Genomic DNA, 15,968 nt, shown 5'->3' on the forward strand with positions numbered 1-15,968 from the left:
TCTAGGCTGATAGAGGGAAAAAAAATCTATTATCTCACCCCATCCGAATAGGGGTCAGGAAAAAAAAAACTAATTTGCAATTGTAATAAATGGCTGCTCTTTCAGGCGTGTCAGATGGAGCTGGGTGTGTAAGCTGTGGTGGCATTTCCACTGGTTAGTATTCAAGGAGTGGTGCTTAATCCACTAAAATATGGACTCTGAAAAAAAAAAAAACTATAAATAATAAGAGGTGGCAATCGTCTGTTCTTCATTAATATACAGTAAAGTATGATTTTATCTGTTGGGCCACTAGGGAGGGTAAATTATAGCCCATGTAATTAGGAATGAAGTGCATCTGTTAGGACGAAGGAAGAAAATTATTTACTTAAAGATCAGTGTGTGGAAAGAAATATTCCCATAGACCGTGATTAATCTGAATTCATTTCTGTTTCTGTTTCATTACATATTTCAGGTGATGTATTCCAAGGCTACAGTGTTTTGAATTAATATCACAGATACATAAATAAGCATGCTTCACTTGAAGGGTGAAAGTGTTTCGTTTATCCTCCTGCTCATGCAGGAACAAATTAGGGCTGGAGCTTTTTTATCCGAAGCCTCCCTCGCTTCAGCGGGATTATCCGTCTCGGCCTAGCAGAATGCACCGAGATTAAAGTGTCAGAATTAACAGGCGTAAAATAAGCAGAAGGGATGGACATGGGCCGATTTTATATTACAATATTGCGCAAACAATTTTGCAGTTTCATAAAAAAAAAACAAGAGAAAAACAGAGAAATACGGCATGCTTTTATATTGATTTATATTGATTTTTTTTTTTTTTTTGCAGGAATGTGTCATGTGTTCACACACAAACACTCTAAGGAGATTATTTTCTATGAGCGTAAAAATTCAACACATTTAACACATAGTTCTTGTGCATAACATTTTCTAAATTTGTTTAGACTGATGTATTTGTTTTAGTCTGAAATTCAGAATATTTTTTAGTTTTTGTAGTGTAGTTTTTGTGTGGTTTCTAGTTGTGTTTTTTATTTTTTGTTCCAGTTTTATTTATTTTTTTGGTTTAGGAATTGTTTTTTTTTTCCTCAAGTCTAAGAAAATATATTTTCAAGAAATTGAGCATTGTGCATAAAACGCTCAGAATTAGTTTATTGGAATTTTATGTGTGTGTGTGGCTAGTTTTTAATTCAATCTTTGTTGGTTTCAATGTTATTAATTTTTGCTTTAGGTACAAATTGAAAGTTGAAACTGGAGCATTTTTTTTTATTTTATGCTTTTATTTATAATATTTTTGGCATCTTACGTATACAAAAGATGCCTGACGACACATTGTGCATTGTGTAATATCATTAAAACAAGTAAAATATGTGCCGGATAATATAGTTTATAAAATACGGTACATTCCTAAAAGTTATTATACATAGAACCTTTAAGACTTTCCCCAGAGGAACAACCAAATCAGCCTTAAATGTACTTTATCTGGCTGAATGTGAAAATTCTTCACTGTTTCTAAATCAGAAAAGTGTTTAAAAAGAATCTATTTGTGTACAATTGAACATTTTTAATAATAAATTTCTTGGAGATAACATAAAAAGATAAGCACTCATTAAAAACAGGACAAATAAGGCATATATATCTTCAATTATTTTAATGTGTGTTACACATAACTGATATACAGTCATTCATAAAACAGAAGAACAGCACAGGTCATGTATTTAAAGTGATTAATAAAATCTCCAGGTTAGGAGTGCAGTGAGATCATAAAAAGGAGTTGTTGAGACTTAGTGTGTAAATCTAGCAAATGAAACGCATGTAAAGTGTGTGTGAGCGCTTTAGTAGTCGTACTGAGTCCTGACCAGGTCACACCAGAGACGTCGTGCTCTCCGGGTTGACTCTGACCGAGCGCGAGCTCTTCCTCAGGTCCTGCAGCTGCTTGGCTGGTTTGCCCACTCCTTCCTCGAACCTGCGCTCCACCACAGGAAGCACCGTCTCGTGTAGGAACGCTGCGTTCTGCAGGATGAAGGATTTCTTCTCGGAGTCCTGCTCGCAGCGCAGGCTGTAGTCCACGTGCTGAACGGCCACCAGGATGATCTCCCTGAGGCTCTCGAGGAACACCATGTGCAGCTCTGGGAAGTAGAGTTTAAGCCCTTCCTCCAGGAACGCCATCATCTGCTTGGTGAAGGCCACCACGGTGTAGCTGAGGTTCACCCAGCAGTCGTCGCCTGTGTACTGGTTGAAGGTGCCGATGCCGCAGCTCCGCATCTCGTCCTTGAGCTTGGCCAGAGCTTCGGGGGTCATCAGGTTCATCCTTCTCCACATCTCCTCCGAGTTGCGGTGCTTGGTGGCCTCGATGATGATGTCTTTCTGGCTTTGTAGAGCCGCCTTGATGTCCTTGACCAGCAGCGACTGCAGGATGAACGTCAGGTCCAAGCCGATGTCGCTCAGCTGCCTGCAGTGCTCTCCGGCCAGCTTGACGCATTCGGCGGCTGTAGACAAGCTCTCTTTGCTGTCGAACACCTGCTTGCTGAAGGTGTCGGCGAACATTCGCATTGCAGAGCGAGACCACACCACGAAGGCAGAGTAGCAACCCGTGTCGCCTGCGAAGTCGGTCTCGAACTCTCGAGCCGTCTCTAGCAGCCCGGTGAAGAAGACGTTGCAAAGCTTCTGGATGTACAGCAACGTAGCGCCTTCGATTCGCAACTGCCGGATGGCCGTGTGCACCGCAGCAGCGCGGTTCTTCAAGAACAGATCGCAGGCTTTGGTGGACTGGCCCAGCCTGATGAGCTGCGAGACAGCACGGCGAGTCGCTTTAGGTCCGCCACGCAACGACCGATCAGGCGACAACTCAAACACCAAGACCTCCGTCAGCTGCCGCACGCGCTCATCCACTTTCCCCCTGAGCTCTTTGACCCTTGGAGTCACCGGCTGATCCTTCAGATACTCGTTCAGCTTCTGCAAAAGATCCACAGCACCCTCGAAATCCCTCTGTGCAATGCAAACATCGAGGTCCTCTGGAAGCTCCTGGATCCACTCTGGACTCAAGTCCACTATCTCTTCAGTGTCCAAAGGTTCAGTGTCCTCTTCGTCAAACGGATTGGTGGAAACCTCAGGTCTGACCGGCGACTTGGGGACCTCTTCTTCTTTCTTGTTCAGGTCTTTGACTTTGGTTTTCTTGGTCTCGTCCAAGATCTCCAACCACTCTTTCTTAATCTTGCTGTTTTCTGCTTGGAAAATGCGGCTGTCTGGAAACATCAGGATCTTAAACATGTCCTTCATGGGAGGGTTGTCCTTCACGTTAACGACGGCAAAGCTCTCCAGGTCGTACAGAGCGTTGTATTTGTACTTGATCGTCCCGCGTCTGTTGGCGAGCCACGTCGCGATGAGCAGGCAGTCGTTCATCAGAAAGGCGTGCACCTTCTGTATCTGAGACATGTTTTCTGCGTCGTATTCGAACAGATCGCCGTTGTAGACCAGATACCGGCCTGGCGTCTCCATGATGTTCTTGCAGCCTTCGACTTTCTCCAGCAGCGTCGTCAGGGTTCTCTGCTTGACCTCCTCGGTCTCTTTGGGGAATGCCGTGAGCATTTCTTTGGCAGCTTCGTCCTTGTCTGTAGACAGCAAGGCCTGGGTGATGCTCTCCATAATGCTCTTCTGCTCAGTCAGGATGTGACTCAGTTGGTACATCTCACTCTCCAGATAGGAAATCTCCTTCGCGGTCTCGATGAACTGTCTGTAATTCTTGTAAACATTCTTCTTTAGGTTCTGGGCAGTCTCGTCGGCTAGAGTTTGGATCTTCTGACGGTGCTCTTGCAGATCTCTGTCTCCATCAGACTGCTGCGAGAGCTGCTTCACGTAATTCTGCGGGTCAAAATTAGCCGACTCTAACTGTTTACGTAGCCTGTTTCCGGTGTCCGCCATTTTAACCTTTGTGTTGCTTTAAAATTTCTGAAACTGGTAGTCGAGGACTGCAGTTATTCGTCAGAATTAGGCTGTTATTTTCATTCTGCAGCGACTCTTCCTCACCCGGAAGTGAGTGAGCGGCTGCTGGTTACGTCACAGCACGTGACCATCAAAAAAAAAAAAGGGTGGCCAACCAGAAAGCTGCACGGAAATCAATAGCAACAGAGGAAAATACTATAAACAAATACTTTATTTTTTTTAGACGTATACAATGTAAAGATTTAACGTATGTATACATGTATAATGTCTAACTGTTATAGTTGTCATCATCTTTTACAATTTTACAGCTTTCGTAAAGCAAAGCAAGGAAAAAAATAAGCTTTACAACAAAACAGTATAACAGTGTACAAAAAACACTGCTTTATTATCATATTTTACCAATATAATAACAAAATAGAACAACAAGCAGACAGCACACTAAAGCAAAACATGTCAAAAAATAACTCTTTCTCGATAACATGCGTTTTTCTCCCTTCGTTCAATTCCCGTGTAAGTAAATGGTTGGCCAACATCTTAACCATATCTCAGGCTGTGTTCCAAATAGCGCCTTACTCCCTCCGTTCTTGCTCTAAGTCTGCACTTGCTATGACGCTATCAAAGGGTGAGCCCTCGAGTGGTCGAGTTTAAAAAACGAACATTTGGAACAAAACAGGAAGAGTGAACGTTAAACGTTAAGCGGTTTGTTAAGAGTTTTTTTTTTAATTCAATTCAAATTTCTCAACAACTTTGAATACATAATGGTTCGTATATGAGTTATGAGTAGCTAAAGTTAATTTTGAGCTAAGTATAATTTTAGGTAATGAGTAAATATGAGGTTAGAAGGGTTTAAATGAAAAAAAAAAGAAGAAGAAGAAGACCAGCCAGGCTAACTAGCTAATATAGCTGTTTAGTGAAAACAGCAGGTAAAATGGCGGATGAGGATTTCCTGCTGGCTCTGCAGCTACAGGAACAGTTTGATAACGAGGTCTCGGCTTCTGTATGGAGCGACGACAACAGTGACAGCTATCCTCTGAGCAAAAAGCGGAAAGTAGAGGCTTCTGAATGGAGTGTGGGGTCGTATTCCCGGCCTGTCCAGCCTGAAAGGCCGCTGTCTATAGTGGACGAGTCGTGGGAGATGCTGGACCCGAATCCGGATGTTAGAGCCATGTTCCTGCAGTTCAACGACATGTTCTTCTGGGGGAAACTCAGTGGGGTTGAGGTCAAATGGAGCCCTAGGATGACACTGTAAGTTCTAGAGCAAGGGGTTCTCATCCCTGGTCCTGGAGAACCCTCCTGGCCCTGGGGAACCTGTGATCTGTGTGTGTGAATACCTTCTGATCATGAACATCACCAATGATCATGTCATATTTAATACCTTTCATTATATCCGATCCAGGTGCGCCGGTGTGTGCTCGTACGAAGGCAGAGGAGGTCTGTGTTCAATCCGTCTCAGCGAACCTCTTCTAAAACTCAGACCTCGTAAAGATCTTGTGGAGGTTAGTCCCTGAATACAAACGCAACGCAATACAGGCACACATTTTAGATCTTTTAGACCATGACTTCTCATCGTGTCGTGTGTCGTCGTATCCTCAGACGCTCCTGCACGAGATGATCCACGCCCTGCTGTTCGTGACGCAGAACAACCGAGACCGGGAAGGACACGGGCCGGAGTTCTGCAAACACATGAACCGGATAAATCAAGCCAGCGGAACGAAAATCTCGGTAAGAGTGCTTGCTATTTACGTACCGCTGTAACCATATCATTCTAATGTTTATGAAAGATTTCAAAAATGGTTTCCGTCACATCAGGTGTATGATGAAAATCTTTCTGCTCAGATTTATCACTCCTTCCACGACGAGGTGGACGTGTACCGGCAGCACTGGTGGCGCTGTAACGGCCCGTGTCAGAACCGCAGGCCCTACTTCGGCTACGTGAAGAGAGCGATGAACCGAGCGCCGTCAGATAAAGACCCGTGGTGGGAGGACCACCGGAGAACGTGCGGAGGAACGTTCACCAAGATCAAAGAGCCAGAGAATTATGGGAAGAAGGGGAAGAGCGAGGAGAAGAAGGACAAGAAGGACAAGAATGCCTCGAAGAAGCCTGGGGACAAAAGCACTGCAGGTGGTAACACCTACGTCATTCTTCTACGTCTGATTCTTCAATGTGTACGGAGACATTAAGAAGAAAATTAACGCTTAAAAGGAAGTAGCAATAATCGTTGGTGTCTACGGTGACCGTACAAAGCTGGTAAAGTTCGCAAACGAAGCCAGTTGCGTTATTTGTTAATCAGACGACCGATTTTTACACAGAGTAGTGTGTTATTTAATTATTTATGTGATTTAATTAGCTAGCTTTAGAAGTTGTGTGTGTGTGTATATATATATATATATATATATATATATATATATATGTATGTATATATATATATATACATATATATATATATATATATATATATATGTATATATATATATATAGATCGATAGATAGATAGATACTACTGTTTGGCATCAAAACTCAAAAAACGCTAGACAAGCCACGCCCACAAGCGACAACAGTAGACAGCGTGTAGCTACACACTGACAAGAAGCAAACTACAAGCGACTTGCTCGTGTGTATGTAGAATGAAGCTAATTTTGCTTAATAGCTACGTTATTAAATAATGCAGAAGTAACACAAAAAGTAACCTGTAGACCCGTCAATGGCAAGAACCGCGCTTATAGTTATAGAAAATGGGATATTTTAATAATGATATACAGTATATCAGGAAGAATAAAGTCTATTTTCTGTACACTGGTCTGATTTATGTTGCTTTTTTGGTGTTTTCCTCACTTCACTTTTAGGCTCAGGGTGTCAGGACATCAGGAACATCATCCCGTTCAGCGGGAGAGGTTTCATTCTTGGTGGGAGCGCACAGCCGTCAGCATCCGTACAGAAACCGCCCATCCAAAGTCCCACCCACTCGCCAAAACCTCTACAGGAACCAGCGCTTACGTCACCCGCTGACCTCAGATCACCCCACAGCGTCACCACCGCTCTCGCGAAAAGGTCTGTCAGCAACCACAAAGCCTTTGTCAACATCAACGGCTCTCCTGTGAGAGTCACCAAAGCCAACGGCAGCTTGGTGAGACCGAAACAGAGGACAGTGCAGGATCTGTTCCAAAACAAAAACCTGAAATCTCCCGAGAAAACAAATCCGACAGAACTAAAGCAAGTTTCTCATACACCAGTATTAGATAATGCCTTAAATCTAAACTCTGCTAAAACTAGCCTGGTTAATAAGAGCTCCTCAAGTGCCTCTGCTTCTGCAGGGTCGCCCCTTTCCAAATACTTTAGTAGCACTAAGAGTACTGGAACCGGAATTCCAGGTCAGATCAAACCAGAAAACGGCATTCCAGGTTTCACATCAGGGCAAAAGTTCCGCAAAAGTTCTGCAGCTGGAATCTCAGGTTCAGGTTCTACATCTCAGATCAGTTCTAGCTCTACAAGTGCCATCAAATCAGAATACGGTGCTCCAAGCTCCAATTTAAAACACTTTGAAAGCCAGAAAAGTTCTGAAACTGGAGCATCAGCAGCGTCCAGCATTCCAAGCTCCAATCTGAGACTCGCGGGAAGTCCGGAGAAATCCGGGTCGCTTTTTCCGACACCCACCACCAGAAGCCCGCACAAACCAGGCACCTCTGCTGGAGGGAGGAAAAGATGGCGGGAGGACTGGAATTCTACACACATCTTTGATTACTTCCAGCGAGTCAGCAACTCGCCTGCATCTCCCTCCTCCTCCTCTTCCTCCTCCTCCTCGTTCTCCAGGGTGCATAGAGAGGAGGGACCCGGTGCGGAAGTGCCCTCTGCAGGGGCATCAGGAGTGGGTGTTACCCTCCTCAGCTCTACTGCCCTCACTGTGACCTGCCCCGTGTGCCAGAGCAAAGTGCTGGAGTCCCAAATTAACCAGCATCTAGACTCCTGTCTCATGTGACGATAATAGAAAAGCATAATGAATATTGTGTGTGTGTGTGTGTGTGTGTGTGTGAGAGAGAGAGACTAAGCATGTTTGTTTGCAAAGATCCTGATTTCAGCATCCTTGCTCAACAAGGGGCGGGGCTTAAATTACACATTTGATCACTCAGTAGTTTCTGTAACGCTTGCTTAATAGAGAACTGGCTGGTCAGATAGATACTGCTGGAGAGGTAATGTTAATAAGTTAGCTAGTTAAGGGCATAGCTATGGTCACGTTTTGCGATTGGCTGATTAAATTGCACTCAAGCTCCGCCCTCGTTGACTCACAAAGTCAGGACATGCTAAAGATTTGTAAGTTTTAACTTTAAAAGCAGTGTGTGTGTGTATGTGTGTGTCGTAACACGGGCAGGACTGCTGTATGTTTGGATAAACACAGACGTCAATCTCAGGTACAGCTTTTCTCGGGAACACTAGTTTTATTTAAAAACTGACATTCAATCGCAGCTCTTGGGGCGATTTCACACTAAATCTGAATTAGAATGAATTTGATACTTTTTAATACATGAACCAGAAAGCGAAAAAAAATTGTCTGAGGGTGTGTAGGGCTGAAAACGTCCTCGTCAAACTCTTTCGTTAGTCAGAAATGCGGCGGCGTTAAAAAATATAACATATAAGTATAATATAAATGTAATAGAATGAATCGTTTCCTACAGTCGAGTCGATTCAGAGTCAAATCGCTTTCCCACTGCAGTAGAGTTTACTTTTAAAGTTCACCCGAGTGTGGGTTCCATTCAAACAGTGCAGATGTGAAAATACCAGAGACCTTTTTTGCCCCAGAGAGCATCATCATCATCATCATCACAGTGCGAGTGTCCTGATTGGTCAGCAGTGCCATGATTGACAGCACCGAGTCATTCGTTTACTGACCTCCCCGTCCTTGGACGCATTTATGCCGCTTCAGCCTTATCGGATTCCTCTCCATCTGCCGTATTCCATACACAGGGTTCAGACTGTGAGCTCGGATATTTCCGTCTCGTCATCAATAACTCTTCTGCATGCCGTCGACGCAGTCAGGGCGTGTTTCACGTCAGGTCCTGCAAGACGATGCAGCTCCTTTTCAGCTCAACTCCACCCAAAACCATTATCACGCCTTCTTAATAGACAATCCAGTGAATCAGAACAGAAAATGGCTCCCGGGTGACACGCGAATCACTTTTCAGGTGTGACTTTTCAGCACCGCGTTGCACATCAGGGAAAAATACGTGGTTCATGACTCATGACAGAGATTGTTTTCCAGGTGGTTTTAGTTATGGAATCTTGTTAAACAATGCAAAAGCTTTGGATTAAGATGTTATGACATTGTTCTTGTTTCCAGCATCATGATAATAGGTTTGGTTTTACAAATATCCAGTTTTATCGTCTATGTGCAGCACTTTAAATCTGGATGCAATGCTTCTAAATATTACATACTTTTTTTTTTTTTTTAAAAAGAAAGAATTTTAATAGCTACCCAAAATCATAACATTATAATTTATAATGTGAGTCCAAATGTTTACTGTTTTAGATTTTTTTTGTACCAAGTTCATGTTTGAATAAATATTTCTTCTAACTCTAATCTGTAATCTTTATCTCGTTTTAAATCGCACGAATGACGTTTGTAAGGGTTTGGAATGCAGAACTGGAAAAATCCAAGATTTTATGAGTAAGAAGAATTTGGATTAGACCAGCGTAGAGACACGAGGTGAAAAATCGCTGCTAGAAAAGCTCTACTCAGGAGTTTCACAATCCCGATTCTGATGTAACATGTCCTAGATTTAAGACATCAGGAGATTAATTAGACGAGATGTAAGATGACGTTGTGTAGGATTGTGGGAAATAGAGTCCCCCTCCTTAAATATTTGGTTCAGGCCAAGCAGAGATCAGCGTCTCGCTCAATCTCATCCTGCGTTTTCTAATCAGCATCGAACAGTTTTAGCGTTTATGTCTGCAGCGTTTAATACGTTATGGCATTAAACAGAGTGCAGATTTAATGGCTTTGTTTATGATAAGTGTTAAGACGATCCCATTTAAACTCAAGGGTGTGGTACAAACTCTGACATCTGGGTGATCCTGGTCTTCCTCTCCACTGCATTGTCTGCGATCTTGCCTTTGTGTTCATACACACGCTTCTGGAAGTGAGCATGCGGCCTCGACTTGCCCTCAATCAGCGTGTGTCGTTCCACGCTTTAGTGTTCCTCTGGGCTTTAACAATGCCCGGATCCGGCAGCTGTGCATTGTGTGTGTGTGTGGTGTGTGTCATTGTGCTGGCCACATGGCTCTGGAGACGGTGCTTTGTCTCAGCCTGTGTGTCGCCTCACTGCCGGCCATCTGCTCACTCCCACTGCCCTGACCTCAAACCCTGTAGGATCCCGGAGCTATAAGAGTCAAGGCCAGAACAGCTGACTTCATTCCTGCTGCACATTTTAATCAGTACTGAAATTATAGAAGGCTGGGGAAGGGCAATGATACGACAAAATATCATATTGCACTACATGGCATTTCCCAACATCCATCATGATATTGACTGTTTAATAGTTTTTCTGTAATCAGATATCAGGAAAAATGAAAGTATTTTACTAGAAAATGGAGAAAATTAAACAATTAGTATCAAAATAGATTTAGTTTACTGTAAGACTACATTCTTGTTATTTCACAAAAACTTTTCTCAAGATTGTAAATAAGTTATTTTCTCAGGCAAACTTTTTTTTTTTTAACATTTTAAGATCTAAAGACAACAAATTGCCCTAATAATATTTATAATATTTTTGTTTATAATATGTCTAATATTAAAATAAATATTTTCCTTATGGTGGGAAGCGAAGTTATTTATCTTGAGATCACAAAAAAACTAATTTTGTGAAAATAAAATATATACTTAGGAGAAAAACAAGTAAATAAAATATAAAATAAAACATGATGCGTGGCCTATTTAGGGCTTGCTAAGCAAAGTCCTGTAGTTTTATACTGATAATTTTGTTATTTATGTTTTATATATTAAATTCTATTCAAATTTGACAGCAATTAATATTTCATACTAAATAAAAATGCATTTCTTTTGGCTTTTTTTTTTTGTTTGTTTTTGTTTTGCAAGTTGTAAACTGAAAATGCAGACAACACGTTTTGTTTTCATCAAAAACAACTCAAACGCTCATGAATATTTATGAGCTTGTCTTTGCGTCATCTATGGCCACGCCCAGTTAAGGAAACCGGAAGTGCCATGTCCGGACTGCAGAGATTTAGCAGTTCGGTTGAAGAAAGAGGAGGACGACGAGGTGAAGGAGAAGAAGCTCTCGGACGGGTTATGTTGTAATTTTCTCAACTTTGGGTTGCTGTAAACTTTTTAAAACAACGACATCTTTTTTTTGAAGTGTTTTTAGTGCTAGCTGGGATAAGAATGGACGGAGAGTCCGAGTTGTAAACGCTGTAACGTCATCCAGTAGATTTGTTTTGTCCCGTAAACAGTTTTGTTTGTCGTAATTCTGTCGCGGTTATGTTCATGTTCTCGCGCACCGCCTCGTGAGCGCGTTGTAAGCGTTAACCGGTAGTTTATGTATTTTGTTTGTGTTTGTATTAACTCGGTAATTCGGTGTCGCGAGTGAAACATGAACGGGAAGTCGGCGAACGGGGCTGCGAGCGGAGCGCCGGCCTGTATTGAGGGTCTGCCGCCGCTGCCGAAGAGCCTGAGCGGCCTGCTGAACTCGAGCGGCGGATCGTGGAGGGAGATCGAGAGGATGCACGCCAAGAAGGCCATGATCCAGGACGATCTGAGGAGAGGAGCGGCTCCGGTGGACCGGGCTCTCGCCACCAAACCGGCCAACCTGGACGCGGCGCTGGCTCTGCTCCGGAAAGAGATGGTGAGAGACTCGTGTCCCACAGAAGCGTCCTGCTCTCGGCGTGTCCTCACTTCCTTTCCTCCCTTTTCCTCCTTTCCCATACATTTAAATCATATGAAAACACCAAGTTTCTCCAATTTCCACCAAGCAGAAGAGAAAAAAAATGACATAACATATTTATTTGTTTTTTTTTTTTTTACTTATCTCAAATTTGACATCTGAAAAAGTAAGACTTATCTAAATACTTTGACTTATTATCTCAGAGTCTGACTTATTATCTCAAAAGTTAGTCATTATCTTAATTCTTACTCATTATCTCAGGTTAGACAGATCTCACATTTGGACTTATCTCAAAAGTTAGACATTATCTCAAAAGTCTGACTCATTATCTCAGGTTAGACAGATCTCACATTTGGACTTATCTCAAAAGTTAGACATTATCTCAAAAGTCTGACTCATTATCTCAGGTTAGACATCTTAAAATTCTGACTTATCTCACAAGTTAGACATTATCTCAAAATTCTGACTTATCTCAAAAGATAGACCTATTATCTCAAAATTGAGTTTTCTCAAAAATTTGACATGATCTCAAACTTTATACTTACCTCATGGTTTTGACTTATGATTTCAACATTTTGTTAAAAATCAAAATCTTGATTTTGTGTTTTTATCTCAAAACTCTGACTTATCACACAATTTTACTCATTTATCTCAAGATGATGACCTGTTATTTCAAATGACAGTTATTTCACAATTCAGACTCATCTCAAAATCTTGACATTATCTCAAAGTTAGACTTATCTCATAATATACTTTTATCTCAAAAGTAAGGCTAGGCTTCTCAAAATCTTGCCTTATCTCTTAATTCTGACGTTTGTCAAAATTCTACACTTTATCCCAAATTATACACATTATCTCAAGATTTTGTCTTATTGTCTCATGATTCTGTATCATGAAATTGTGTAAAAATTGAGATATCCCAATGATTATACTCAGAATTTTGGCTTATTATCTCATGATTTTGTCTGATGTCAGTGTTAACTGTTATCTCAAAATTATGACGTGACATCTAAAAAAAGTATATGTATTATCTCAAGATTTTTGTCTTATCTCAGTCTTGACTTGTTATTTGTAAAAAATCAACTTTTTAATCCAAGAATAATGGCTTGTATTCTGAGAAATGTGACTTATTATCTCAGAATTCATTACTGTGATGAAATGTTTTAATTTTTCTATCTCAGTAATAACTTCTTTTAAGGAAATGCCTAAAGTTTAGTGGGACACCACACTTACTCATGATGGGCCTGAATACTTTAGACATGGCTTTTAAAAAAAAAAAAACAGGAATACTTTTGTTGTTACTTCATGTTCATGGAATCAGAAAAAGTAACAAAACTCTTGAAAGAATTTTTGAATAATTGCAAGAAAATAAGTCATAAGATAATAAGATGATAACTTACGGTTTTGAGAGAGTTAGTCATGATATGAAGATAAAGAATGATTTTTTTTTTTTAGATAAGTCTGAATTCTGAGATAATAAATCAGTGTTTTGAGATAAACAGACAAAATTAAAGTGTAACACGTCAAAATTTTGCTGTTAAAAATGAGATAGTAGGTAATAATTCAGAGACATTATTTAGAGTCTGAATTTTAAGATTATGAGTGTAACATTTGAGATAACGATATCATTGTGCTGCTGCTAAAAATATAGAAAATATGTTGTGCAATTATTTTCTTCTCTAACTGGCGGAAATGGGCTTCAATAAAACCAAGACACTTCAGGTGAACTTAGGGAAAGATAAAGAATGAAGACGAGGAGGCTCTGATATGTATCGTAGGTGTGTAGTTACCTGTTCCAGTCCCCTCCCCCACCCTCTGATCTAACTCCGCCTCCTCTTTGTCCAGGTGGGGTTGCGGCAGCAGGACATGTCCCTCCTGTGTCAGCTCTGGTCCCTGCACGAGTCCATCCAGGAGTACAAGGGCAGCTGTCAGGAGGCCGGCCCCGGGACCGACGCCATGGACAACGGCTTCTTCGACGAGGACGACGAGTTCTACACAGACTCCGGCGTCACGCCCACCGAAACGCCAGACGAGAGCGAGACATCACCGGCACGCAACGGGACATCCGAGGACACGTGGCTGCACGAGTCGTTCCGCATCGCGATATGAGAATCTGAAGCCTCTTCTTTCATCAAAAAAATTAAGAGGCGGAGCCATGACGCTGCTTCGTTTTTTTTTTTGTTTGTTTTTATTTTTTTTATCGCCAGCAGACTTTTCCTTTCTATAAAAATATAAACCAAGATTATTTATTAATTATATAAAACAGTATATAGCCATTTTTTCTGGACATTTTAGAATTTTATAGGACTTTATATGAGGGAGGGGGCGGGGCATATCTATAGTATTCACATTTATGCTAATATTGTGTAGCGAGGCTCTTGTTTTGCAGGCTGAATTCTGATCTTAGGCAAATTTAATCATAATGGCGACATCAGAAATCCAGCAAACCGGGTTCAGATCAAATCTGGGTCCTGAGGCGAAGCGGATAAATATAATGCTGGAAAGAGGAAACACTACCTACATTCGTGACATCCTTTCATTTGGCATCCGTTTAATCCTGGCTTAAATCTGGTCGTTCGAGGACTCGGCGTTGGCTCGGCTCTGGGATCTGAACTCGCAAACGCAACCACACGCTGCTTGGGTAACGTGTATATCTTTAAATCCAGGTGTGCCATGGTATGACGCATCACTCAGTACAGCAGTGTCACGGTTCTCCTCCCATCCACCATAAAAAGCTTTATAACAGCTTGAGATCCTACAGAACCAGACACTTTCGAAACGAATCAGCCATTTGATTCAGGAGAAAATGATTCACTTACAAAACCTACTCATGAAATAATACACTATTCCAAAATATTGCAGGAGAAGACACTAAAAATAGTACACAATCATAATTAACGAAACTTATGCATTTAATAAAGGTGCTAGCGTGAAGTCTTCCTGCTTTTGGATGTCGAAGGAGTAATTAGCGCATGACGCCTTAATCACATCACTTGTTAATTACGTATGAATATCAGTCGTAATTTGATATGAACATGCAAACCAAAGACGAATGCTATGTTTATAACGCAGCATGTGTTTGTACTCGTTCATAACAGAGCTGGGTGATAAATAATAACGATGCCTGAAATAATCATTATTTGACAGTAAATTAGGAAGAATTCGTTTACAAACTTGCATAAGATCGAGTTCGATTAGTATAGAAATTCACTTTTGGAGAACCTGGATTTTCAGGACACTACACTCGATAACTAAGGGTTATTACGCGGAACGTTTCATATCCAACACCTTTTAGGACAGATGCGAGAACTTTATTGTCGTGCGCAAGCGGAATGAAATGAAATTTCTAGTTTTTCACGTTCTCCCGGATTCTGCAGGGCGGATCTGTCCAACCTCGATTAGAGTTCTGATGAGTAAGAATAAAACTAATAGCTAAAATATATAGAAGAAAGCAGTAATGGACAGCTCTTTGGGGAAAAACCAGCCTGTCATGAACTGATTTTCTGACATCATTTCATTATTTTCAGCACTAAGACTAATACGCATCAGATGTTATTAAGATACTTTAATATCATAAAGCTGAAATAAACGAGGAAAAATTCCTGTAAAGAGGAATCCAAATGCTAGACCAGGCTTGTACTGTTTATTTATGAAGGTGTCTTTAGTCCCGCCTCTTTTATGTTCATTGGCTGCAGGCTTTACCAATAACCAATCAGAGTTGTTTCTGTTCTGGGGACATGTTAGACTTTATCTATGATCAAAGATATCTGACTTATCAAAAAAAAATATATATATATGTATATATATCTTTTAATTTAACATCGTTTTATCGCCCAGCTCTTATCAACATAAAGTATTGTCGATCTTTGTTCGGTTCAGTTCAGTTTATAATTCTATTGTGTGGATGTTTGGGGCTGCGTGAGGACGTGATGTCTTGAGCAGGCGTGTGCTGATGAAAGGTTTTCAGCTATAAACCTTTCATTATATCAATTTATCACAATGTTGTTGTAATACGGTTTAGTATTATTTAAAATTATAATCAGTGTCCATTGTGCTTTTAGTGCATAGAATTGAGTTACATTCAGATTACGTTCATCTTTTTATTTAAAAAAAAATCAACATAAACGTTTAAAATAGCACTAGTTTTT

General features: G+C 41.0%; 3 protein-coding genes across 3 annotated transcripts; 2 read left to right on the forward strand and 1 right to left on the reverse strand.

Annotated features, from left to right (window-relative positions):
• Nucleotides 1-1,627: 1,627 nt before the first annotated feature.
• exoc8 (exocyst complex component 8) lies at nt 1,628-4,064 on the reverse strand. Its single transcript, XM_026918504.3, has one exon. It carries the CDS (start codon nt 3,910-3,912, stop codon nt 1,855-1,857), a length of 2,058 nt encoding a protein of 685 aa, XP_026774305.1. The 5' UTR covers nt 3,913-4,064; the 3' UTR covers nt 1,628-1,854.
• A 466-nt stretch (nt 4,065-4,530) lies between these two features.
• Nucleotides 4,531-9,503, forward strand: sprtn (SprT-like N-terminal domain). The gene is made up of 5 exons (XM_026918520.3): nt 4,531-5,178; nt 5,330-5,429; nt 5,527-5,655; nt 5,770-6,055; nt 6,778-9,503. The coding sequence occupies exons 1-5, from the start codon at nt 4,862-4,864 to the stop codon at nt 7,905-7,907; spliced, it is 1,962 nt and encodes a 653-aa protein (XP_026774321.3). The 5' UTR covers nt 4,531-4,861; the 3' UTR covers nt 7,908-9,503.
• A 1,610-nt stretch (nt 9,504-11,113) lies between these two features.
• fam89a (family with sequence similarity 89 member A) lies at nt 11,114-15,148 on the forward strand. Its single transcript, XM_026918507.3, has 2 exons — nt 11,114-11,781; nt 13,666-15,148. The coding sequence occupies exons 1-2, from the start codon at nt 11,530-11,532 to the stop codon at nt 13,927-13,929; spliced, it is 516 nt and encodes a 171-aa protein (XP_026774308.1). The 5' UTR covers nt 11,114-11,529; the 3' UTR covers nt 13,930-15,148.
• Nucleotides 15,149-15,968: the final 820 nt, after the last annotated feature.

Source organism: Pangasianodon hypophthalmus, chromosome 30 (assembly GCF_027358585.1).
Source record: "Pangasianodon hypophthalmus isolate fPanHyp1 chromosome 30, fPanHyp1.pri, whole genome shotgun sequence".
In the NCBI taxonomy this organism is placed as follows: domain Eukaryota; kingdom Metazoa; phylum Chordata; class Actinopteri; order Siluriformes; family Pangasiidae; genus Pangasianodon; species Pangasianodon hypophthalmus.